Source organism: Epinephelus fuscoguttatus, linkage group LG11 (genome assembly GCF_011397635.1).
Source record: "Epinephelus fuscoguttatus linkage group LG11, E.fuscoguttatus.final_Chr_v1".
NCBI lineage: Eukaryota > Metazoa > Chordata > Actinopteri > Perciformes > Serranidae > Epinephelus > Epinephelus fuscoguttatus.
This window is the reverse complement of record NC_064762.1, coordinates 39,635,637-39,661,014: the sequence shown is the minus strand read 5'-3', so window position 1 is coordinate 39,661,014 and position 25,378 is coordinate 39,635,637. Positions and strand designations below refer to the sequence as shown.

Below are 25,378 nucleotides of genomic sequence, written 5' to 3'. Positions count from 1 at the left end.
TTAATCTTTAAACTAATCCAGTTAGGCTAATTCATGTATCAGAAATTAGAATGAAGTTGACAGATTGTATAAGAATTTCATTTCATTACATTTTTTTTCTATAACTACAAATAATTCATACACACAAACTGTCATCTCTCCAGCAGTACTGGACAGGTTTAAGGGGTGATCTACCAGCACTTACTTACTGATCATCATTTGAAAAGCTCAACATGTCTCTATATATGCTCTCAAAAACTTTGAAGCCACAAATAACTAATCTGAGACAACTGGGATTTGTACCCAGGTTCACTCTAAACTTAGACTTATCCATCTCACTGTTAGGAAGCAGAAAAATAAAGTAATTAACTTCTGAATTCTTTCTTAATCTGCAACATCTTAGTCTGGAGTTTTAAACTTGTGTCCTCTCACAGAGTTGGTGTTTAAAACTACACTTTCAACTGATCTGAGTTCAGGCTGCTGCAACTAACTCATTTGACAAATCCATTCAGCAGCTCCACCATCCAAAGTCAGACACTGATTATTTACTGCTGAATTACAGCTCACAAGTCACATTTACAACTGAAACTGCTCTGGAATATTTTTGCTGGCTGCCAAAACAACCTGGTGCAGACTGTTTACTGGAGTTTATCAGCCTGTCACTCATGCGGTATTTGAACATAATTACAAGCACGGCCATTCTCGGCTCTCAGTGTCCGATAGTCTACCACTAACATTTTTGTCACCTCTCATCTCCTCAACAAAAATGAAACGTAGATTTTGTCTTAGTTTTTATTGGCAAGATCTATTTTTAGCTTTCATCATGGAAAAAAGGGTTGCTGATGAAAACAAAAAAGTTTTCTCATTAAAGTAGGTAACTTTAATCTTGATTCATATTTCATCAGTACTGTCCAGTTTGACAGTTCCACTGCAGTCCATAAGCAGTGACTGACACGACTGACAACTGGTCTCTCTGAAATGACCTGTCATTGCCCAAAGTCTTCCATCACAGGCTAGATTTTCTAAAGCCTGACAACAGAGCCAAGCGGACTAGGCCCCCAGAAAGAGTAGTGGGCTTTGAAGCCATTTTTTGTAGAGGCCAATCAGTGGTACTGCAATTTTCAGGGTCCGTCACATGATTCCCTGCAGCTCCCAAAAAAAATATTTTCCTACAGACTTATATGACCAAAGCAACAACTTGTTTTATATCACACTGAAGTATCACAACATAATGGCAAGAGGCAATCCCATTGCTGCATTTTATGTAAACTGTGCTCAAGCTCCTCCTATAAAATCTACATCTAGTGTTTATTAAGAAAATATAAAAATCAATGCGTTCCAATTATTCCCTTTACATTCAGTAAAGGAATCACATGCTTTCATTTGTTAAAATGTAGTAAAATGGCTTTGGTTTTAAATGTAGTAAAGACTATCCTACTATACTATACTACTACTATAAGTAATAACACTTTGTTACAGTACTTAAGTAAGTTTTTGGAATATCTTTAATTGAATTTATATACCTCTGCCAACTTTTACTTCTACTTTACTTTTACTATATTTCCCAAGTAAAATGTATACTTTTACTTGGGATGGACAGATGAATGAATGATGGAGTGGTAGGGAAGAAAAACTGTATTTTGTTCTTTAAATCCTTTAAAGTTGTGAAAAAAACTCTTTACTTACTTAGTACTTACTTATAACACTACTTACAACCTATACTTATAACGTGTTACTAGGTAACACATTATATTACCTGTATTTATAATATGTATTTATCATGTTCAGTATGTTTCCATTAATACACCAGCAGCGTCTACAATGTACCCCATTCTGCTTCTGCGCCCTAAGGCGCCCTAAAGCAGCGGGGGTACGGAGCTGGCCTCCCGTTAATTTTTTTGATCAGCACATCTGGATGAAGTTAGTGTAAGTTTCCATTCACATCCCCCAACTGCAGAGCAAATCCGGCACACAGTACCATCCTTATGCATAACTCTCTTCTGTTGTAGCTGACTAGCACACCGGCAGGTGGGTCTTCCAGCTCTGGTTTATTAATTTGTGCTCATCATAGTAACTTAATCCCACACTATTCTGTTTGCTGTGCTGACCTTAGTATTTGTATCATGAATTTCATCATAGGCCCACAAATATTTATCCATATTTCATAATTATTAGACTTTGATCCTCTGCCTGACCCTCCCTGTGTCTGAGGCTATTCATTTGTTTTAAAAGGTCAAGGTTATTTAATTGTTCTATATCATCATGCTATTATTAATACAAGCAGGTGATTTTAATGCAAAGTGGTAACCACTGTATGGGAATGCATGAATGGGTCAGACCTGCGCAGCACTGGATTAAAAATGAACTGTAATATACTGGAGTTTCTGTGCTTTGATTATCTGCTGTGAAACAATACTGTATGACCCTCATCCATTTAAAATGAACATACGTTCTTCTGAGCTCATTTTGGTCAGTGTAACACAAAAGTAAAATGCCTTATTATTTTCAAACAAAGGTAACTAGTAACATATAATATATTAGATTTTGAGAGTAGCTTGCCCAACACTGGGGGTGGTGTACATCTTACGAAGAAATAAACTTCTTTATTAACAGCATTTACATCTATTTTTACTGTCAATACTTAACTACATTTAATACCATAAATTACTTTTGATACTTAAGTACAGTAAATATCTAAGACTTTTACTTAAGGACTATACTAATAGGTGACAGTCTTTACCTTTAAGATATCTGTAGGTTACTCAAGAATGGCTTTCAGGAACTTCATACTTAGTATGCTTTAAGATTGCATGAAAGCATACTAGGTAATCAGCCACCTGAATAAGATAAAAGTGAAGTTTTAAAATGAATAATCTATTTGTTTACCTCTCATTGTCTTCCAGCTTCCAAAATGGGCTGTTGTCAGGAGTGGATGATCATTTTACTGTACACCTCCTGATACAGACACCAGTATTCAAACATGCTCAAAAGGCCATCAGTCAACTTCCTGGAATACTGAGTCACACACCTGTCTGGCAAGTTAAGTGACTGGATTCTTGGCACAAGTCTAGATACTTGGTTGATTGGAGCATTGTGAATGCAATGTCTTTCTTTTGTGTCTACAAATGTACGTCTGAGCCTCGTGTGTCTGTCAGGTGGTTGTGGTTTGGGCTGGAACCCCTTTGAAATGGTTAATTCTCTTTTTTGTACTGATTATGTTTTCAGTAAAAGGGATGTGCCAATAAAGACATATGTAACTCTGCAAGGTTTATTTGCTTATCATATACTCTCATAAACACATTTAGTCAAAGTCTTACATTTACAAATTTTCCTTGAGTGTTATATGAATGACATCAGTTTAGAACAGTGTGAGGGTCCAAATCATATCTTATTTATTCGCATGTTGTTGTCAGGTGTGTCAAAAGCAGCACTAAGGAAAAGCACAGATACACTTCAGTGTGTCAGATCTACCTGCCTTCTGCTGCTTACATCACAGGATGTGATGTAAAGTCAGACTGAAATGTTTTCAGGTAGCTTTTTTCAATTAGACATCCTTGACAATTTACCTGATATATGATGCTCTTTCTTACAGTCAATCCAAAAGCATTTGAGAAAGGAACAGCTATGGTTTTAGGCATGGCACTTTCACTGAAAAAGCCTTTGGACAGCTGCCAAATTAATGGGAGTAAGTAGTAATTAACAATGCAGTTAGGTGTGGCTGGAATCTAATTTCTACAAAAGAGGTTGAACACACCTTAAAGTTTTAAAGTTCATGAATAAGTGGACTAAATTAATGCACTCAGCTGAGTTATGAAACAAAAGCATTTGTCATCAAGACAGTGCATTCAAGGTCTGGAGTGTGAAATTCAGTGGCATTTAGCACTGAGGATTGCAGATTGCAACCAACTGAATGCCCTACTGGTTAGAATTCCTTCAGTGTTCAGTGTTCAGGAGGTTTTTAGCAGGAGCTGAATTATCCACAGAGGTCTCCTCCTCTCCAAATTTAACAGACCAGGTGATTTAAACAGGTAAAAACACTGAATAAAGTACTCACCCATGAGTTTGTTGATCCTTTCTTGTGCCAATGTTGAGGCAAACCATGATGGGGTTTTTTCTAAAGCTAACCATGTGCTTATGTTGCACAAGGGAATATACGTAAATATGAGGTGTTTTACCAACATTGTTAATTCAGAAAAACACTGTATTCATCTAACAAGCAGAAGCAGCACATTTCCTGTGAAAACAGACGTGTATTTTGAAAAGACACAGTGCATGTAACAAGTGTAAATTGACACGGCATTCTGGAACATCAACAACAGACGCAGGAGCAGGGGTGTAAATATGGACAGTGCAGGCAGTGCAATTGCACTGGGGCCCATGGGGTGGAGGGGCCCAATATCCACCTGATAATACACCTGTTTTAAAGAGAGAACTTAATTCAATCAAATGGTGCAACTTTTTATATCCACCCTCACAAAAAAGCAAATCCATCACCATCGTGGTTTTCTGTTTTTGCAACAATCTATAATAAAATGATATGGGTATTCCACATAAACTATAAAAAAAACTATAAAAAACAATATTTAGTTAAACTTATAATTTACTGTTTTCTTTTGTAGTTTTGGTCACATACCTTTATGCAATGATGATTTCTGGGTAATATGTATGTTGCTGTTTTATCAAGTCTGTTTAAAGGGATAGTGCACCCAAAAATGAAAATTCAGCCATTATCTACTCACCCATATGCCGAGGGAGACTCAGGTGAAGTTTTAGAGTGCTCACATCCCTTGCGGAGATCCCAGGGGAGAGGGGTAGCAACACAACTCCACCTAATGGACGCTTACGGCGCCCCAGATTAAAACGTTCAAAAAACACATAATTGAAACCACAGAATATCTCCACACTGCTCGTCCATAGTGATCCAAGTGTCTTGAAGCCCCGACATAAAAAGTTGTTTGCAAAAACGTCATTTAAATTCTGTTTTTAGCCTCATTGTAGCCTGCAGCTCTAACTGCCTCTCTGTAGACCTCGCTCACGTGTAAAAACAACTTTTTATGTCAGGGCTTCAGGACGAGCAGTGTGGAGATATTCTGTGGTTTCAATTATGTGTTTTTGAACGTTTTAATCTGGGGCGCCGTCAGCCTCCATTAGGTGGAGTTGTGTTGCGACCCCCTCTCCCCTGGGATCTCCGCAAGCGATATGAATACTCTAAAACTTCACCTGAGCCTCCCTCGGCATATGAGTGAGTAGATAATGGCTGAATTTTCATTTTGGGGTGCACTATCCTTTTAATCATGCAAGGAGATGATACGATTCACAGCAGCTAGTTTAGATGCAAAGTCTCTCAAGACTGATCAAGCTGGGTACACCTGCAAGTGGATATAACATTAAAGCGGCACTAAGACACATTGTTGGTAACATATATGTATGCCTAAAACTCCATTTGTGTGTGTGTGTGTGTGTGTGTGTGTGTGTGTGCTTCATACCTATAGTGACTAGGGCGCCTTACAGTGTGCACTTGGGCCTATCATAAATACCTTACACCATTGCCAAACCAAGTTAGGATGAGAATGCATTGCTAGGGCCAGTGCTTGGCTTGTCCGCTATGGGCTACTGTAAAAACATGGTGGTGCAACACAGTGATCTCCATGGACGAGGACCTGTTCCCTGTGTAGGTATAAATGGTTAATTCAACAATTCTTATTTTCTGGTGATTATACACTAAAGAAAACATATTTATTATATTATTTTCCATGTCTGCCAGTATATCCCCCTAAATCCTACACACTGGACCTAAAAGAGACTCCAATTCAGAAAAAAACAGTTTTACAGAGGAGGTAAGGATTTCTATTTACTCATTCAGTACTTGAGCTCTGAGCATCAGTCAGCCTCTTGTGGCCTGTAGTTTATCTGTCTCACTGTACATTAGGTAGATTTACAGCTGCATCTAAATGAAAACTCTCAATGCAAACTAAGACAACAAGCCTGAATCTTCACATATAAATTGTATGCGACATAAATATTGATGTGAGTATTATTATAACCGTGCACCTTACTGTTACATTTATCAAAATGTTACCTCAAGTCACAATATGCCTACAGCAAACTGTTTTCATTAGAGATCTAACAGCACCCTCTTGTGGTCTTGCAAATGATGCCATCTCCAGAGACAGCAGAACACAGCACTGTATGGCAGCTGAAAGGGCAGATGTTTATGTTCAGGAGCAAAGTCTGAAGGAGGCTGATGAAGTTGTTATATCCCCGGAAAAAAAACATAATTATGATGATATGCTGCACTGACAGTGATATATGCTGGTGCACAAGGAGTTACAGTGAGTTTGTGTGTTGGCCTGTCTAAGACATTTTAAAGAATGATACTTAAACTAAACTACTCACAAGTTTACATATTCCTATATAATGTGTTTCAGGCTGATCTATCAGTTTTTTTTATGCATATTTTGTAATAATCACATCCTTAAACCTGAGTGAAAACCAAGAACCAAAGTGTAAAATATAGCAAAATCATTTTAAAGCTAGATGAAAGTGAAAAAGTTAAATTCAGCAAAACAGGGAAAATGTAACAGGTGTCAGACTGAGATCCCATAAACAGATTAGGTAGGGGGAAACACGGTGGGACAAGGGCGAGTTATGACGGTGAATGTCCAAGTGGGATGGGTGGGCAATAGGGGTGGTGGATGGATCCAACAAACACAGCCAGCCAAACCCTGTTCTTTTTCCTAAACCTAACCATGTGCGTTGTTGAAGAAAAAGAAATGTCAATTTGCAGTGTAGTACCGACTTTGGGCCGGATCTACTAAAGGTTTGCGTGTATAAAAACGTGTGCAAACTCATTGCACACGCAAAAAAATGTACAAACTGATTTACTAACAGTGCACACTGAGGGTTGCGTCTTTCAAAGGTGCAAAATAGCGCGTCTGCATCCAGTTAGTACATTTGCCACAATGAATATGCAATACACGCAATTGTGCGTGTGCTGGGAGGAGAAAATGTAAATATTTTAATTTATCAAACCTGAAAGCAATTTTGCTCATAGAAACTGTGTCTACATTTAACACGTGTCAAAGGGAGGTACAAACGGTTTGTATGCGAAATTTCGCACACATGGTTGCGGTTATTGTTGCAAGAAGGAGACATCGAAACGATGAAAGATGCAGAGAACCTATGTTTCACCCTCATGTGAACATTTTTGGAATGAATGAGGAAACAATCAACCGCCACGACTGTCTGACAGGCCGTTTGGGTTTTTATAATGCAAATAACGGTAACACTTCATAAGTCAGCCCGCGTTTTAGAGTGTACCTCTCGCCCGCTTTCCTGGGAGTTAGCGTACAATTCCCGGGAACTTACATGTACTTTCCCGGGAGTTAGAGCATAATTCCTCCCGGTCACTTACCACATACTTTCCCAGGAGTTAGTGTATAACGACGCGGCCACTGGGCACATACTTCCCCGGGAGTTAGAGTATAACTCGTCACTGATGTAATTTCCCAAAACTTATGGTTTAATTTCCTTATATGAATCTGTATATGTATGAAGTGCAACAAATGCTTTTGCCCTTTGCTCATGGCAGTTGATTCAGTCACTTTTATGTAGCCTATGTGTCATCAGGCAATTTCACCCACACTCCAGGGTTTTAATATTTATGTTTTGTTTACATTTCATTGAATGAGTTTGAATATGAATATGTCAAGAAATGGGTATATATTCTGCAAACTGCCTAATTAAGAAAGCAGTGGAAAAAGGCTACAGAAGAAGAAAGGGAGGGAATTAATTGCAAGAGGAGTTGAGAAGCAGGCTAGCAGCTCTTAGAATCTGTAAGGACAGCTTTTTTCAGGGACTCTTTTTAAGTTTGTTAAAGGATTGTTTAGCCAGGAAAAGGGAGGACAACTTAAAGCAGCACGGCTAGAGGCTGGGGAATATTTGAGAAATACATATTCAGATTTAGAGAAGAATAGGATAGTAGGAGGGATAGAGCATGAGATGGATGTCAGGCCACCTAGGTGGAAGGAAGTTCAGGAGGTGGCCAGGTGTGCAAAGGCTTCTTCGGCTCCAGGGCCTAATGGAGTCCCCTACCAGATTTATAAAAGTGCACCTGATATCCTTAAATTATTGTGGAAACAGCTAAGAATAGTTTGGGAGAAACAAATTATCCCAAGAGCGTGGCGGATGATTTCTCTCTTGAATGTAGAGGGGAAGATTTTTTTTTGCAGAGATTAGCTAGCTACTTAGAAAGGAATAGCTTGAGAGATACTATAGTGCAGAAGGCAGGAATACCAGGTTTTGTAGGGTGTTTAGAGCATACTAGCATGATCTGGCACCAGATTCAGGCAGCGAAGATTAACAAAAGGGACATGCATGTAATATTTTTAGATCTTGCAAATGCGTTTGGTTCAGTACTGCATAGCCTCATTTGAAGTGTGTTTGACTACTTCAGAGTGCCGCAGGTAGTTGTTAACTTAGTGCAAGGATATTTTCAGGATATTAGGTTGTGTCTAAGTACGGCAGGCTTCACAACAGGTTTGCAGAAGCTAGAAATAGGCATCATGGCAGGGTGTGCAGTTCCTCCATTAGCATTTACTATGGCGATGGAAGTAATCATCAGGGCTTCCAAGTGGATGGTCGGTGGGAAGAGACGGCAGAACGGTGTGCATCTTCCACCAGTTAGGGCTTACATGGATGACATGACACTGGTGACCACAACAATGCCATGTACATAGAGGCTACTAGAGAAGGTAAATAAGAACCTCAAGTGGGCCAGCGTGAAGATCAAGCCTAGTAAATCTAGAAGCATCTCGATACGTAGAGGGAAGTTAAGTGACAGGAAGTTTGTCATAGATGATGAGGAAATAAAGAGCTTAGGTAGGTGGTACAATGTGGAGTTGAATGATGAGGAACAGGTGGTGAAATTGCGAAAAGATGTGGCTGAAGGATTGGATAGAATAGATAAATCATTCATAGCAAGATCAGCTGTCTCGCTCCTGGGGGAACTCGGAGTGCGGGGACAGAGTTTGAGGAAGACAGTGAAGGAAATGTCAGATGAATCAGCTAGATCTAGTCAGTGGATTTGGATGAGGAGAAATAATGTCAGTTGGGGGCCAGCAGGGGGACCTACTAAGCAGGGTACATAACTCCTTGAGCCAAACCATGATGTTTTTTTCTAAACCTAATCACCTGCTTTTGTTAACATCTCGTCGATGGTTGCACTGTGTCTTGGAAGCGGACACAGTAGTATACTGTACCATAATATGTAGACTCTAAAGTCCACAGACAAAGCAGCAATATGTCACAACAATAGTTGAGAACGTGTTAGAATACCTCTAGTTCTCCATCTGTGTAAACGGAGAGCTTGCTTCCAGACAGTCAATCGAATCCCCTCATTTTAAACACCATTTGCATAAAGCAGTATTGTCAGTGTTCTATGGGCACAGTCTGCCAGATAGATAGATAGATAGATAGATAGACAGATAGATTCATTGCAGCTGGCTTTCTGAAGTCAGTTTGGTGTGTCTGGGCCATAAGATTTTGGGAGATTTATTGGCATCTAGCAGTAAGAATTGCAGATTGCAACCCGCTGAAACTCCTCCCAATTAGAATTCCCTCAGTGCTTATTGTTCAGGAGGTTTATCCAGGAGCTGAATGATCCACAGAGGTCTCCTCCTCTCCAAAACAAACTGATTTAAGTCAAAACACTGCAGGTTGACATTACAAATTAGTGTTTCTTCAATGCTGTTTGGCATGTTGGAGGTGGCCATTTCGGCCAGCGCCTGCTAATGTGTGCTCTCTTTTTTTTTTCCTCTGATAACTTAAGATCGAGGCATTCAGGAAGTTTTTACTTTAAGACAAATTATCCTCAGAGGTCTCTTCCTAAACGAAGCAGGTAATTTCATTGATTCATTCATTTTCCATAACTGCTTATATTGTTAAGGGTCCTGTGGGGGCTGGAGCCTGTCACACCTGCCATTGGGCAAGAATGGGGTTCACCCTGGACAGGCTGATCGACTTTCAAAGGGCTGACACACCTACAGACAATTTAGAGTCACCAGTTAACCTAGCAGTGCTAGCAGTGCTAATTACTGCACCACCGTGTTGCCACCAGGTTATTTAAACCCATAAAAACACTGAATAATGCAGTTTCACATTTAAAAAAAAAAATCAATAAAATCAGTCTTTTTCTGATGCTCTTGTCAACAGTGGCTGTTTATTACAGAGGCCAATGTGAAAACTCAGATGTTCCTGTCTGGAGCTATTGTTTGGTTGGTCCATTCTGAGCTACTGTAGAAACATAACAGTGCAACATGGTGATCTCTGTAGACAAGGACCTGCTGCCTATGTACTGTAGATATAAACGGCCAATTCTAAGATAACGGTAACACAACAGTTCTTATTATCTGGTGATTATACAACCTGATTATCAGGTGACTATACAAGCTTTCAATTCACTTCTATGTCCCAGCCCTCACCAAGAGTCATGATCTATGGACTGAATGACTGAAAGAATGAGGTTGCAGATACAAGTGGCTAAAATGAGTGTCCTCCGAAGGGTGGCTGGGCTCAGCCTTCAAGATAGGGTAAAGAGTATGTGACAGGGTCAGTTCATAAGATGTTGCATGTTGTGTGCTTTCTGTGTTTTAGTTACATTTATGAATTACATGTTGTGTTACTTCGTTTATTTTACTGTGTTCATTATGTTTATGAAATGTTGTATGTTACCTTGTTTGCAGTTTTTTGATTATTTCAGTTAGAGTTATGTTGAACTGCATGCAGAGTTTTCATGTCCAAACTAACATTGAACTGCACATGGACTTGGCCCTGGCAGCAATCAGCGCAACGAGCCACAGGTGGTGGCGAGCGCAGGTGACATTCCTTTTTAAGCAGCAGGAAAGCAGCGTGGAAAGAGAGAAAGAAGGCAGAGGACCTCAGTGAAGGGCTGGTCGGTGAGAGGAGACCGCCACCACCACAGGAGAGCCACCACACGCCTGAAGCGCAGCCTGTGTCCGTTTGGCCTTGCAACTCCAGCCTGGGTGAATAGCAGGACGCTGTTCCCCAGGCAAAACGTGAGTGTTGTTTTGTTTGCACGTGTTGAGCGGCAGACACAGAAGGCCGGATGAGGGGCCAGGCAGGTGTGGGTCGGAGGAATATTGGTGCTGGTGTGTTGGCGGGACCGGAGGGTGAACAGCAGGCGAAGGGAAGTCATCGACCGCAGTTGAGGGGAAGCAACGTGGAGAAGTAGAGGGGTGTAATCACGATGCACCCCTCTTGCAGCTAAGTACCCTTTCTGCCTATTTTAAACCATTTCAATTATGATTTCCCTTCTTTAGTTGTTGAACAATTTTAGTTGACTAGCCTACTTATCCCGGGATTTTCTCTCTCTTATGTGTCTCCAACCGACGAGTGACTGATTGCCCGTCGCCACCTTCAGGTCTGGGGTCTGCCACCTTCGGGTTAGAGTGGGACCAGTACACATGACGGTTGGACGCCGGGAGAGACTTTGCGCTGGGGTTTTTATTTTACTTTATCACTTTTTTTTTTTTATAATAAATCTTGTATTTAACTTTTATTTGGATTTATGTTTTTTTCTTTTTTAAACTCTGCTCAACCCTGATTGTAAATAAGAACCTGTGTTGCCTTTTTAAAATTAGAGGCTCTTTTAACCTAGGTGGCATTGTCGATTTTATAACTTTTTATCTAAATTTAAAGCTCCTTCAACCTCGCCACAAGTACACACATCTGAAGGGAGTAGAGCTGCTGCTCCTTCAAATTGAAAGAGGTCAGCTGAGGTGGTTCGGGCATCTAATCAGGAAGCCCCCTGTGCGACTCCCGTTAGAGTGGTTCCACACACCACTACCACTGGTGGGAGGCCCCAGGGCAGACCTAGGACTTGCTGGAGGGATTATATATCTCATCTGACCTGGGAATGCTTTGGGATCCCCCAGGAGGAGCTAGAAAGCATTGCTGGGGAGAGGGATGTCTGGAATAGTTTGTTCAGCCTGCTGCGCCCTGTGACTCGCCTTCAGATAAGTGGTTAAAAATGGATGGATATACATTGAAGACAACATACTTATATTCAATCTCTGCTAATATATCCCCCTCTATCCTACACACTGAACCTTTTAAGAGGAGTCCTTTTGTCTTTGTCTCAGTGTTTTCCATATTTGTTAAAACACAAGAGAAGGAGTTTGAATTTGAATATATGGTTACATAACAGACAATTATTTAGTGAATACTTGGGTATGTGTTAATTGCTGTTGCGCATTACTCAGAATGGAATGTTGACAAGCATGCATATTGAGGCTTAGTCAGCAGGAGAAAAGGCATTTCTTTCTATACTAATTGTTACCACTTTTGGTAAATGAAGCCATGCCAGCTATTTACCTTAATTTAGCCGTGTGAGTAAAATCATGTCTGCATTCTTAGGTTTTGGTCAGATTACTTAACTATAAGCAGTTAAATGTTTTTGGCATCTTTGGGTCAGGCTAAAGAATGGACACAGTCCAAGTGTTGGTTTTACATTGTACTACAAATATTGTTCTCAAGCCAATCAGAGTTCTGTATTTACACAGGTCAGAGCACAAGGAGAAAAGTCCTAGATGACACTTGCATTTAAGTCATTAATTGACTGCACCATATTGGATCTATTTCTTACCTTTGTCCGTACTGAAAAATTTTGACACAGTTAAGACTGATGCTCCACTGTCGTTTGAAAATTTGTGTAGCTCATCCGTTGGTATTTCTATGCTGTTGAGTCTCCACTTTGCTTCCCACTCAGTACCAAAATTAAGATTCTCTGGTGGTGGGCCACATCTCACAGTTACTGGGTTACGAAAAACTACTGGATCTGGGTTAAACCTTAAGGACTCCTGGCCTTAATGAAAACAGAAACACAAGTCAGAAAATTTGTTTGTCATATCAGACATTCCTGATATGACAATACTTACTGTATGAGACAATTATAAAGATCAAAGCAAATTGTGAATCAAAATATTTCAAAAATGTTTACAACTGTCTTACTGTTAAATCGCACTGGGTATTTTTTTGACAGCTCTCTAAATACCCCTGCTTTTACGGCTCGAATTTCCGATTCTTGAAAAGAAGTTGCTGTTATAGTATAGTCACAGATGGTGCTTCCGCTCCTGTAATGCAGAATTGAATCCCAATTATATTCGAATAACAAGCAGGTGAAATGTCATCTTTATAGGACCATATTATCTCTGCCCTGGCAACCGCCATTAACCAGTCCATCCAGAATCTCACAGGCTGTTTGTGCCTTTGGGCCAGTGATAGCTGTGGCTGGAGGTATTGTATTTTCAGGTTGTCCTTCAGTCTGTTTGTCCTTCCATTTGTACACATGCACATCCGTCTCTATGTATGTCTGTCTGTCTGTCCATCTCTCCATCTCTCCATCTCTCCCATCCTTGTGAACATGATATCTCAAAAATGGCTCAAGGGAGTTTCTTTAAATTTGGCACAAATGTCTACTTGGACTCACTGATGAACTGATTAGATTTTGGTGTTCAAAGGTCAAGGTCATTGTGACCTTGTCTGTTTAATTTTTGTAAATGCGATATCTCAAGGACACTGAAAGGGAATTTCTTAAAATTTGACTATGCACTATGCTAATATAGTATCCTATGACCCTGAAAACAACCAAACTGTAAATAGAAAAAAAATCTTTCATTTAAGATGGTGGGTAAGATTAAAAGAATTAACTTACCGGAACTGATTTATCTTCACTGTTTTGAAAGTTGAGATGAACTCCTGGCTTTTATTTCGAATCCGTTTAAGACAGTGACACAGCCTACTTGTTATCAGTTCTACAATTGAATCAGGATCAAATGTCACATACATTCATTACATCAACATTGTGACAAACCTGTATGAAAGCGACATAAGAAACAATGAGACTTACAGCGTTTAAAGTGTTCTGGTAGAGGCTGTGGGTAGGGTCATTGAATGAATTATCGAAAGATATGTCCATGGTAAATGAGAGCCTTCTCTCTGCACAGAAACAGTCGGTTGTTATCACAGAGTAGCTTTTTCAGGAGATACATGTCTTTCAATTCTCTTCATTTTATGTGTCATACCCTCTGTTGCTGTTGTTGTTGTTGTGATCAGTGGCATTGTAGAAAAAGAATAAAAATCTTCAGTAATATATAAATGCTATTTTAGATCAATTAATGCTTTTAAAATTTTCAGCTACTACAGACTCTCAGACTGTTGAATTTTATCCATGCAAAACAAAGCAACATTGCCATATGGGGTTGGACATTGAGCAACAGCTGTCGAGCAAATTTGGAGATTAATTAACACACCACCAACATTATATCGTCAATTATAATGAACATCAAATCACTTTAAAAGTGGCCTTATGTTAACCTAAACCCTGTTTATGTAAACACATCAGATAGCCTGCAGTCCATTATTACCTTTTTGCAGATACCATTGCTTTTATCTGAACTGTTAAACTGGCACTGCTTACCTCTGACTGGTTCACAGAACCCTCCATCAGAAGGAAGTCCATTGATGCAGCTACAGGTCGGACTGATGACATTAGTGCACGCACCGTAGATGTCACACTTGTTACATGACCAAGCAAACTGCTCCTCACACTCACACTGCAGTCCTCCAGTGGAGTTCGGAGAGCACCCTTTAAAAAGACAGAACAGTGTACAAATCAGACACTGTCTGCTAAGAAAGCATTAAATCAGCCACACAAATGACAAAAGAAAACAAATAAGCAACAAAGGTTCTTACATGTGGTGAAGTTTAAATCTATTATTGTCAAAGATTGACTGATTATGTAGGGCAATGGGAAATTTCTTAATAGATGAGTGAAATTTGATGGCACACTGGAGACTGGGATGCGCAAGTCCAGGACTAAATCAATGTCCACCGGATCTGTGGAGGAGAACAGAAGAAAATCCATCACAGAAGTCTGTTACTATTATACACACCAATATTCACACACTTTCCATTGTGTGCAATCATAATGACATGAATTATGTTGATCTAAGTGTGCACTGTTTATCAAACTTTTCAGCACATCTTGTTGCTTGAATTGAGACTTTACATGGTCAATGCAAGATGCAGTGAAAGATCTGTCATGGTACAACAGATAATCCAAGAGTGATGCAGTTATCTTGATTCACAGTGCCAGTGCCAATCCTCAGAAACACACAAACACACAGACCTTCAGTCTCTACATTACATGCGTTATACCATTTGTTGGTGTTGGTGATGGTGATGGTGATGGTGTTGGTGTTGGTGTTGGTGATGGTGATGGTGTTGGTGTTGGTAATGGTGATGGTGATGGTGTTGGTCATGGTGATGGTTGGTTAATAATATTTTCTAGTACAACTGAAGAATTTAATTTTATGTAATGTCTTATACGTTAACAATATACAATATGAGTGTCACCTGAACCTTATCCATGTGAAGCAAAGATACTTTTTTCTCATACCAAGAGGTGGCTTTCAGGAAATGACCCGGAAGAGTTGTAATCTTTGCAATCAACACTTTGGTAACAAGGAATCAAGGATATTAACAAGGAAATGTGGTAGGGTTTGTCTGTTTGCATGCATCAGATTCTATTTGAAACTAAATAAGTTCATAAAGTTCATGCAAAAAACATTAGCATTTACTTCACAGGTGGTACTCTGTTTCATGATTCAGAAAATTACAAACTACCGTGTCCTGCATTTCCCATGAAAACAAAAGAACAGGCATTTTCCTCATACAGTAAAACAGACAGCATGAGGATCTGATGCAAAAAAAGCACCATCTACTGGCCAAGAGAGGTAACTGCCCTAAAATCAAAATTGTTAGAGGACTAAAGGAATAATTTACCCACAAATGTTCCTGAATAATGGCAATCCACAGTTTGGGTAAGTAGTGAAATTAAGTCTTTTAACAATGTTTAGGATAATATAAGCCACTAATCATAAATGACACAGACACAGGAGCCCAAAGTACATAGAATGACTCCTGCCACACAAAATGACCAAAACAGATGCCAAATTACCTCAAAGAAATACCAAATAATCTTAATAAGACACAGAATTACACCAGATACCAAATTATCTCAATAAGGGACAACATTACCTGGTTGAATCACAAAAATGACTACAGAAAGACACAAAACAACCACAAGGTGACACAAAATGACAACAAAGACACACAATTACCTAAAAGAGACAGAAATATACCTCAATGAGAAACGAACCTCAATAATGTTCAAAACAACCACCAAAAGAGACACAAAATGATCTCAAAGAAACCCAAACATCTAAAAAAGATATTACCTAAAAGAGACACAAATTTTCCTCAGTGAGAAAGGGAATCTTAGAGACCTAAATGACTGAAAAAAACCCCACACAAACAACCACAAAGAGACACAAAAAAAGACAAAAATATCTCAGACACAAATTTACCTCAGTAAGACACAAGATTATCACCAAGAGGCCCAAATGATATAAAAGACAAAGAGCAGCTACAAAGACACACAAAATGACTCCTAAGACACACAAAACCACAAAACAATGAATAATGACTACAAGATGTAAAATCACCACAGTCCCTTTGTCTTGCTCCTTTGTTGGAGAGGTTGTGGGGCCCTTTGCATTTCTGTGCCCAGGGGCCCATAGTCTCATAATCTGCCCATGCTACTAACAAATTTCTAATCATTAGTAATCATTTTAATCATTTTAGCTGACTCACTAAATCAGGAATTAAATTAGGATTTAAATTAGATAGTGCATAGTTTAGCCTCCTTTACCCTCAGTGCAGCAGGATTACAAACAATGAATGAACAACATCAGTGGAGGAATAAAATAGAAGTACTACACTGTAAAAACTACTCAATTGTAAAAAAGGTCCACTATTTAAAATTCAAGCAGTAAATCAGCTAATAATGGTGTATGTATTCATTCAAGTATTGCAATTCCTTTTTGTAGACTGGGCCTTTTCAGAGGATTATGTGTTTTTGATTATTAGGTTGCACTACCAGGTTTAGTTTGTGAGCAGCATTTAATGTCCAGCTACAACAACACATCAAATTCTTCAAACATACATCATATGTTTTGTATGTAAAATCAGAATCAGCAAGTAACTATAGCTGTAGAACGGATGTAGTGGAGTAAAAAAGTACACTTTCCTGAAGCAGAAGTATAATGTATCATAAAGTACTTAAGTATCTGTAAATTGTACAGAATCACCATGTTTTTTTCAGATGATACACATCTCAGTGGGTGATGACATTTGGTATAGAGTGAGCAATTGTCTCTTGTGGTTGAGCTGCAAAAATCTCCGAGGCCTACCTGTTTGTCTTGTGTTGAGCTGACAGTACTGGTCATCAGTTGGAAGGGCATTAATGCATCCACATGTATCATCAATGATGGCATCACAGGCATCATGATCATTGCAGCTGTTTAATGACCAAACATAGTTTTCCTCACATCTGCACTGGTATGCAGTCATATTTGGTGAGCACACTGTGTGAAGAAACAGCAGCACAAAACATGAAGGGTTTATTCATTACATTTAAACCAGTTCAATTAAAATAGATTTGAATTTGGCAAAACAACAAGGCAGCAAAATGAAGGGAGGTTGTACCTGTGGTGGTATTAATGCCAGTAATTTGCACCTCAGGAGTGCTGTTGATTAGTAATGGATAACTGAGTTGGCCCAACATTGTTTGGAGATGCTCCACATCAGAGATGTTGATAACAACTTGGAGTACATAATCAGAGGAACTTATGGAAGCTGAGAAGACATGAAACAGACATAATCAGATATGGAAGTGACAGGTCCTACTTCAGCGAACAGAAAAAGACACATTTTAGAGTGATACAGTGGCATGCAAAAGTTTGGGCATCCCTGGTTAAAATTTCATTTTACAAAATTTCATTCTACTGTGAGTAGAAGATGAACTGATCTTAAAAAGGCATGAAGTTAAAGGTGAAACACTTCTTCAGTATTTTAAACAAGCTTTCTGGGGTGTCGGTGGCTTAGTGGTAGAGCAGGCGCCCCATGTATAAGGCTGTTGCTGCAGTGGCCCGGGTTCGAATCCAGCCTGTGGCCCTTTGCTGCATGTCTCTCCCTTTCTCTCTCTCCCCCTTTCACACTTGTCTGTCCTATAAAATAAAGGCTAAAAATGCCCAAAAAATATCTTTAAAAAAAACAAGATTTCTTTTATATGTCAACCTTTTACAGTTTTAAAATAACAAAAAAGGAAACTTAGTAGCACCTCTCTTGGCAGGTGTCACAGCTTCTAAACAGTTTTTGTAACCAACCAATTCTTGTTTGGGGGATTTTCACCCATTCTTCCTACAAAATTTTAATGATGATGTTTCAGTCTGGGGACTTCAAGACGTGTTTAGGATCATTGTCCTGTTGTAGAAGCTATCATCTCTTCATCTTCAGCTTTTTTACAGATGGTGTGATGTTTGCTTCCAGAATTTGCTGGAATCTAACTGAATCCATTCTTCCTTCTACCTGTGAAATGCTCCCCGTGTCACTGGCTGCAACACAAGCCCAAGGCATGATCGATCCACCCCTGTGTTTAACAGCTGGACAGGTGTTCTTTTCATTAAATTCTGTGCCCTTTTTTCCCCAAACATACCATTTGCCCACAACGTGTCCAAACATTTCAATTTTAACTTCAACAGTCAACAGGACTTGTTTCTAAAATACATCAGGTGTCAGGCCTGTTTAGATATTCCTTTGCAAAGGTCTGGTGCTGGATTTTGTGGTGAGGACAGAGGAGAGGTTTTCTTCTGATGATTCTTCCATGAAGGTCATATTTGTACAGGTGTCACTGCACAGTAGAACAGTACACCACCACTCCAGAGTCCGATAAATCTTCCTGCAGGTCTTTTGCAGTCAAACAGGGGTTTTGATTTCTTTCTAGCAATCCTGTGTGCGGCCCTCTTACAAAGATTTTCTGGTCTTCCAGACCTCAGCTTGACATCCACAGTTCCTCTTAACTGCAGTTCTATCTCCTGCTTTGTGGGCATCAATTATTTTAGTATGCAGAGCGCTAGGCAGCTGTTTAGAGGAGCCCGTTGGTACAAGGTTTCAGGAGTCAGAGTATTGATAAAGCTTTGAAATTTGCATCACCTGGTCTTTCCTAATGATAACTGTGAACAAGCCAGAGCCCTAACAAGCTAATTATGGTCTGAGACACTGGTAAAATTTGTCTGAGAGCTCAAATGTCTTGAGGTGCCCAATCTTTTGCTTGGGGCTCCTTTCTTTTTTTCCACTTGAAAATTGTACAAAACAAATATAATACACTAACCATGTTGAAAAGCATGTTTCATCTTTAACTCCATGCCTTTTGGACATCAGTTCATCTTCTACTTATTTAACTATTCACAGTAAAATACATTTTGACCAGGGGTGCCCAAACGATTTCAAGCCACTGTAAAGTCTGTTGATACTATCAAAATGTGAGAGCCCGGCATCGCCAGACCAATTACGAGCTTGCAGATTGGTCTGCTCCCAAGGTTAACCATGTGACTCACCCATTCTTTTTACTCTGGCTTGAGTGTGAGTTGAACCCATTAGTTCCTGGAATAATCAGTTTTTCAAATGATTAGTTGAATTGTACTTCTCTTTGTCTACATATAACAGTAACTGTAGCTAATGTCAATTATTAACTAAACATACTACAGTGATATATCTCATATGTTTAATGAGGTAGTCAAATCACACCAGTTGCAGTATTTCATGGTAGAGCACCATAACCTTGTGTGTTAGGTCATATTAATTATGACTCTTACCTCAAAGAATACATTCAGAGATTCTCTGTATCCTGAATTCTTCAGAGTGGAGTGTATAACTAGAAGAACAACCATGTATCCCAGTGCTTTTAGAAACGCCATCCCAACTAGAGAGAGAATACAAGCAACACAAATTATTACTAAATCAATCACAAGGCATGCATACCTTGGAGGTGGGGAAAAAATCAGCTAATACAGCATGGTACTGCTGTATTTTGCATGGTGACATTGTACTGATGCATGGAGGCCAAGTTGCATACTATTTTTGGAATGAGAATAATAAAATCAATCTTTGACCCACTAGATGATGCTGATGTTTTTTTTCCTAGTGAGGTCAGCAGAAGTCTCAGTCAGCAGCATTTGGCAGGAAGTTCATCAAAACAAAAATGGAGGCAGTGGACAAGGAAATCAGAATTGCAAAAAAAAACCCAAAAACAATAATAATAAAATGAAATGCCTGGATTCATTTTGGATTTTTTAACACGGAAGGAAAGGAGGACTTGGATATGACCCTTGATTTGCAAGCAGTGTCATATGAGAATAAAACACTTTGGGAAAACTACGATCATGAGGGCTCACTTTCCACTCCACCATCCAGAGACAGAGAACTGGTGACTGCTACATACACGATTTAATACAAAGTCACACTGGAGCAAACATTGCAGACCTCCTGCAAAACGCAACACAAGAATGGGGGATTGCCAACAGAAACCTTGTTGCTGTAACAGACAACACCTCTAACATGGGTGTTGCTATCCAGTTAGCGGGACACCTGCGTGTGAAGTGTTTAGCTCACACACTTAATCTGGCCTAGCAGAGGGTGTTAAATTTGCCAACAGTTCAGTTTGTCAGATGTATGCAGCATTTCTGACAGGTTTTATGATGGTGTTGGTCAGTCTGTCTGCTTTGGATCACATTTTGCTGCAATACAGATGATTAAATTCAAATGAAAGGACTGAAAACATTATATCATGAGGTAAAACTGATGCTAACAAAGTTTTCCTTATGGGAAATAATTTTAAGATATTAGGAAAATGGCTAATAAATCACAATATCCTGCAATATATTATATCCCAATACTATCAATATTGCAATAATATCATATCATGACCTGAGTATCATGATAATATTGTATCCTGGGTCCTCCTACTGGAGGCGATGTCCACCTCTAGCATACATGTATTCACAGGTGCACAAAACGATCTGTATCTTTATTCAGAGAGAAAACCTGAAGTAGGTGAGGTTTTTTTCCGCAAAGTTTTTAAATTGGCAAATAAAATTTAAGTTATGTAATTTTCTAACTTAATATTCATTGGCAATGAAATTGTTGTGCCTTCAAAACATCAAGTTGATTTAATATTTGCATATAACCAATTATCATTATCATTATCATCAAACCATTGTTTATTCAGGGACAGTTGACTAGCATTAAGCGTTCTAATGCCCTAAGTTCATATTCAACAGGCTAGAGGGATACATAGCTATATATAAGAGCAATTGCAATACAATGATGAAAAAAGTCCATAAAACCAAATAACAAGAGACAATGTCTAGCAGGAATTACAAGCAGCAATGAAAATAGTAAAAAGAAGAAAAAGTTGAATATCAAGAAATAAGTCTGTTGAAATGACATAACAACTACAATAACAACAGTGAAAAAAAGAAAATCATGTCTGTCGATTAACCAGAGCAGGAACTCTGTATAGCAACTTTAAATCCTTTAAAGTTGTGAAAAAAAACCCTCTTTACTTACTTATTACTTACTTACTCTTTCTTTTCTTCAGGTGTACTGTAAGCTCCATTTTTAAGGTTCAGTTTTGGGGGTAATGCATAACAAAAGTAATGTTTTACAGTAATATATTAAGCATGAGCAGTAATGAAGTAATATAACGTGTTACTAGGTAACACGTTATATTACCTGTATTTATAATATGTATTTATTATGTTCAGTATGTTTCCATTAATACACCAGCAGCGTCTACAATGTACCCCATTCTGCTTCTGCGCCCTAAGGCGCCCTAAAGCAGCGGGGGTACGGAGCTGGCCTCCCGTTAATTTTTTTGATCAGCACATCTGGATGAAGTTAGTGTAAGTTTCCATTCACATCCCCCAACTGCAGAGCAAATCCGGCACACAGTACCATCCTTATGCATAACTCTCTTCTGTTGTAGCTGACCAGCACACCGGCCCACAAATATTTATCCATATCTCATAATTATTAGACTTTGATCCTCTGCCTGACCCTCCCTGTGTCTGAGGCTTTTCATTTCTTTTAAAAGGTCAAGGTTATTTTAGTGCTCTATATCATCATGCTATTATTAATACAAGCAAGCGTTTTTAATGCAAAGTGTTAACTGCTGTATGGGAATACGTGAATGGGTCAGACCTGCGCAGCACTGGATTAAAAATGAACTGTAATATACTGGAGTTTCTGTGCTTTGATTATCTGCTGTGAAACAATACTGTATGACCCTCATCCATTTAAAATGAACATAAGTTCTTCTGAGCTCATTTTGGTCAGTGTAACACAAAAGTAAATTGATTTTCAAACAAAGGTAACTAGTAATATATAATATATTACATTTTGAGAGTAGCTTGCCCAACACTGGGGGTGGTGTACATCTTACGAAGAAATAAACTTCTTTATTAACAGCATTTACATCTATTTTTACTGTCAATACTTAACTACATTTAATACCATAAATTACTTTTGATACTTAAGTACAGTAAATATCTAAGACTTTTACTTAAGGACTATACTAATAGGTGACAGTCTTTACCGTTAAGATATCTGTAGGTTACTCAAGAATGGCTTTCAGGAACTTCATACTTAGTATGCTTTAAGATTGCATGAAAGCATACTAGGTAATCAGCCACCTGTATAAGATAAAAGTGAAGTTTTAAAATGAATAATCTATTTGTTTACCTCTCATTGTCTTCCAGCTTCCAAAATGGGCTGTTGTCAGGAGTGGATGATCATTTTACTGTACACCTCCTGATACAGACACCAGTATTCAAACATGCTCGAAAGGCCATCAGTCAACTTTCTGGAATACTGAGTCACACACCTGTCTGGCAAGTTAAGTGACTGGATTCTTGGCACAAGTCTAGATACTTGGTTGATTGGAGCATTGTGAATGCAATGTCTTTCTTTTGTGTCTACAAATGTACGTCAGAGCCTCGTGTGTCTGTCAGGTGGTTGTGGTTTGGGCTGGAACCCCTTTGAAATGGTTAATTCTCTTTTTTGTACTGATTATGTTTTCAGTAAAAGGGATGTACCAATAAAGACATATGTAACTCTGCAAGGTTTATTTGCTTATCATATACTCTCATAAACACATTTAGTCGAAGTCTTACATTTACAAATTTTCCTTGAGTGTTATATGAATGACATCAGTTTAGAACAGTGTGAGGGTCCAAATCATATCTTATTTATTCGCATGTTGTTGTCAGGTGTGTCAAAAGCAGCACTAAGGAAAAGCACAGATACACTTCAGTGTGTCAGATCTACCTGCCTTCTGCTGCTTACATCACAGGATGTGATGTAAAGTCAGACTGAAATGTTTTCAGGTAGCTTTTTTCAATTAGACATCCTTGACAATTTACCTGATATATGATGCTCTTTCTTACAGTCAATCCAAAAGCATTTGAGAAAGGAACAGCTATGGTTTTAGGCATGGCACTTTTACTGAAAAAGCCTTTGGACAGCTGCCAAATTAATGGGAGTAAGTAGTAATTAACAATGCAGTTAGGTGTGGCTGGAATCTAATTTCTACAAAAGAGGTTGAACACACCTTAAAGTTTTAAAGTTCATGAATAAGTGGACTAAATTAATGCACTCAGCTGAGTTATGAAACAAAAGCATTTGACGTCAAGACAGCGCATTCAAGGTCTGGAGTGTGAAATTCAGTGGCATTTAGCACTGAGGATTGCAGATTGCAACCAACTGAATGCCCTACTGGTTAGAATTCCTTCAGTGTTCAGTGTTCAGGAGGTTTTTAGCAGGAGCTGAATTATCCACAGAGGTCTCCTCCTCTCCAAATTTAACAGACCAGGTGATTTAAACAGGTAAAAACACTGAATAAAGTACTCACCCATGAGTTTGTTGATCCTTTCTTGTGCCAATGTTGAGGCAAACCATGATGGGGTTTTTTCTAAAGCTAACCATGTGCTTATGTTGCACAAGGGAATATACGTAAATATGAGGTGTTTTACCAACATTGTTAATTCAGAAAAACACTGTATTCATCTAACAAGCAGAAGCAGCACATTTCCTGTGAAAACAGACGTGTATTTTGAAAAGACACAGTGCATGTAACAAGTGTAAATTGACACGGCATTCTGGAACATCAACAACAGACGCAGGAGCAGGGGTGTAAATATGGACAGTGCAGGCAGTGCAATTGCACTGGGGCCCAGGGGGTGGAGGGGCCCAATATCCACCTGATAATACACCTGTTTTAAAAGAAAGAACTTAATTCAATCAAATGGTGCAACTTTTTATATCCACCCTCACAAAAAAGCAAATCCATCACCATCGTGGTTTTCTGTTTTTGTAACAATCTATAACAAAATGATATGGGTATTCCACATAAACTATAAAAAAACTATAAAAAACAATATTTAGTTGAACTTATAATTTACTGTTTTCTTTTGTAGTTTTGGTCACATACCTTTATGCAATGATGATTTCTGGGTAATATGTATGTTGCTGTTTTATCAAGTCTGTTTAAAGGGATAGTGCACCCAAAAATGAAAATTCAGCCATTATCTACTCACCCATATGCCGAGGGAGGCTCAGGTGAAGTTTTAGAGTGCTCACATCCCTTGCGGAGATCCCAGGGGAGAGGGGTAGCAACACAACTCCACCTAATGGACGCTTACGGCGCCCCAGATTAAAACGTTCAAAAAACACATAATTGAGACCACAGAAAATCTCCATACTGCTCATCCATAGTGATCCAAGTGTCTTGAAGCCCCGACATAAAAAGTTGTTTGGCAAAACGTCATTTGAACTCTGTTTTTAAGCCTCATTGTAGCCGGTAGCTCTAACTGCCTCTCTGTAGACCTCACTCACGTGTAAAAACAACTTTTTATGTCAGGGCTTCAGGACACTTGGATCACTATGGACGAGCAGTATGGAGATATTCTGTGGTTTCAATTATGTGTTTTTTGGACGTTTTAATCTGGGGCGCCCAGCCTCCATTAGGTGGAGTTTTGTTGCTAGCCCCTCTCCCCTGGGATCTCCGCAAGCGATGTGAAGACTCTAAGGGCTCTAGTTTCGCAGACCGGGCGCGGCGGAGGTGCAGCGCACTTGCGCTTCGCCAGGCGGATTTTGTAAGTTTGGCACACGGTGCGCCTAGAGTGATGTGAACTTATTAGTTTCCAGCTGTGTTAATCAAATCAGGTTGGGTTTCCATTACGTGTGCCAAACGGTGCCAATCACCTTTGATCTGACATCAGATGTGACGGGACAGTTGATATAGAGATACATTTATGCGCTGATTGCAGATAGTTGCATTGAATAGTGGTTTTTGTGGCTATTTATTGCATTGTTAATGTGCCTGACATTCTGGAAACCTGCCTGTGAGGTTTTGGTGACG

General features: G+C 39.1%; 3 protein-coding genes across 3 annotated transcripts in view; all 3 read right to left on the bottom strand.

The window, feature by feature from the left end:
- adgrf8 (adhesion G protein-coupled receptor F8) overlaps positions 1 to 2,980 on the bottom strand; it is a 122,970-nt gene extending 119,990 nt beyond the window's left edge. The window contains exon 1 of the mRNA XM_049590641.1: positions 2,866 to 2,980. Coding sequence (XP_049446598.1) covers positions 2,866 to 2,872 — 7 coding nt within the window. The 5' untranslated portion in view covers positions 2,873 to 2,980. The remainder of the gene's footprint in view (positions 1 to 2,865) is intronic.
- Positions 1 to 14,081, bottom strand: part of LOC125897356 (adhesion G protein-coupled receptor F4-like) — an 88,771-nt gene extending 74,690 nt beyond the window's left edge. Inside the window, exon 1 of the mRNA XM_049590656.1 lies at positions 13,907 to 14,081. Within this exon, the coding sequence (XP_049446613.1) occupies positions 13,907 to 13,975 (69 nt within the window). The 5' untranslated portion in view covers positions 13,976 to 14,081. The remainder of the gene's footprint in view (positions 1 to 13,906) is intronic.
- A 282-nt stretch (positions 14,082 to 14,363) lies between these two features.
- LOC125896817 (uncharacterized) lies at positions 14,364 to 22,959 on the bottom strand. Its single transcript, XM_049589689.1, has 8 exons — positions 22,702 to 22,959; positions 19,776 to 19,882; positions 19,518 to 19,563; positions 17,608 to 17,757; positions 17,313 to 17,486; positions 14,752 to 14,895; positions 14,477 to 14,644; positions 14,364 to 14,380 (listed from the first exon to the last, which is right to left on the bottom strand). Exons 1-8 carry the CDS (start codon positions 22,706 to 22,708, stop codon positions 14,364 to 14,366), a joined length of 813 nt encoding a protein of 270 aa, XP_049445646.1. The 5' UTR covers positions 22,709 to 22,959.
- Between the last annotated feature and the right edge of the window lie 2,419 nt (positions 22,960 to 25,378).

Bases quoted from the DNA above. Each gene is read 5' to 3' on its own strand.
- LOC125896817 (XM_049589689.1), bottom strand. The intron at 17,758-19,517 runs GTGAGTCACATG...ATGTCTTCTCAG, and splicing joins AGCCAGAGTAAAAAGAATGG to CTTCCATAAGTTCCTCTGAT. The intron at 14,645-14,751 runs GTAAGAACCTTT...GTCTTTTTAAAG, and splicing joins AGATTTAAACTTCACCACAT to GGTGCTCTCCGAACTCCACT.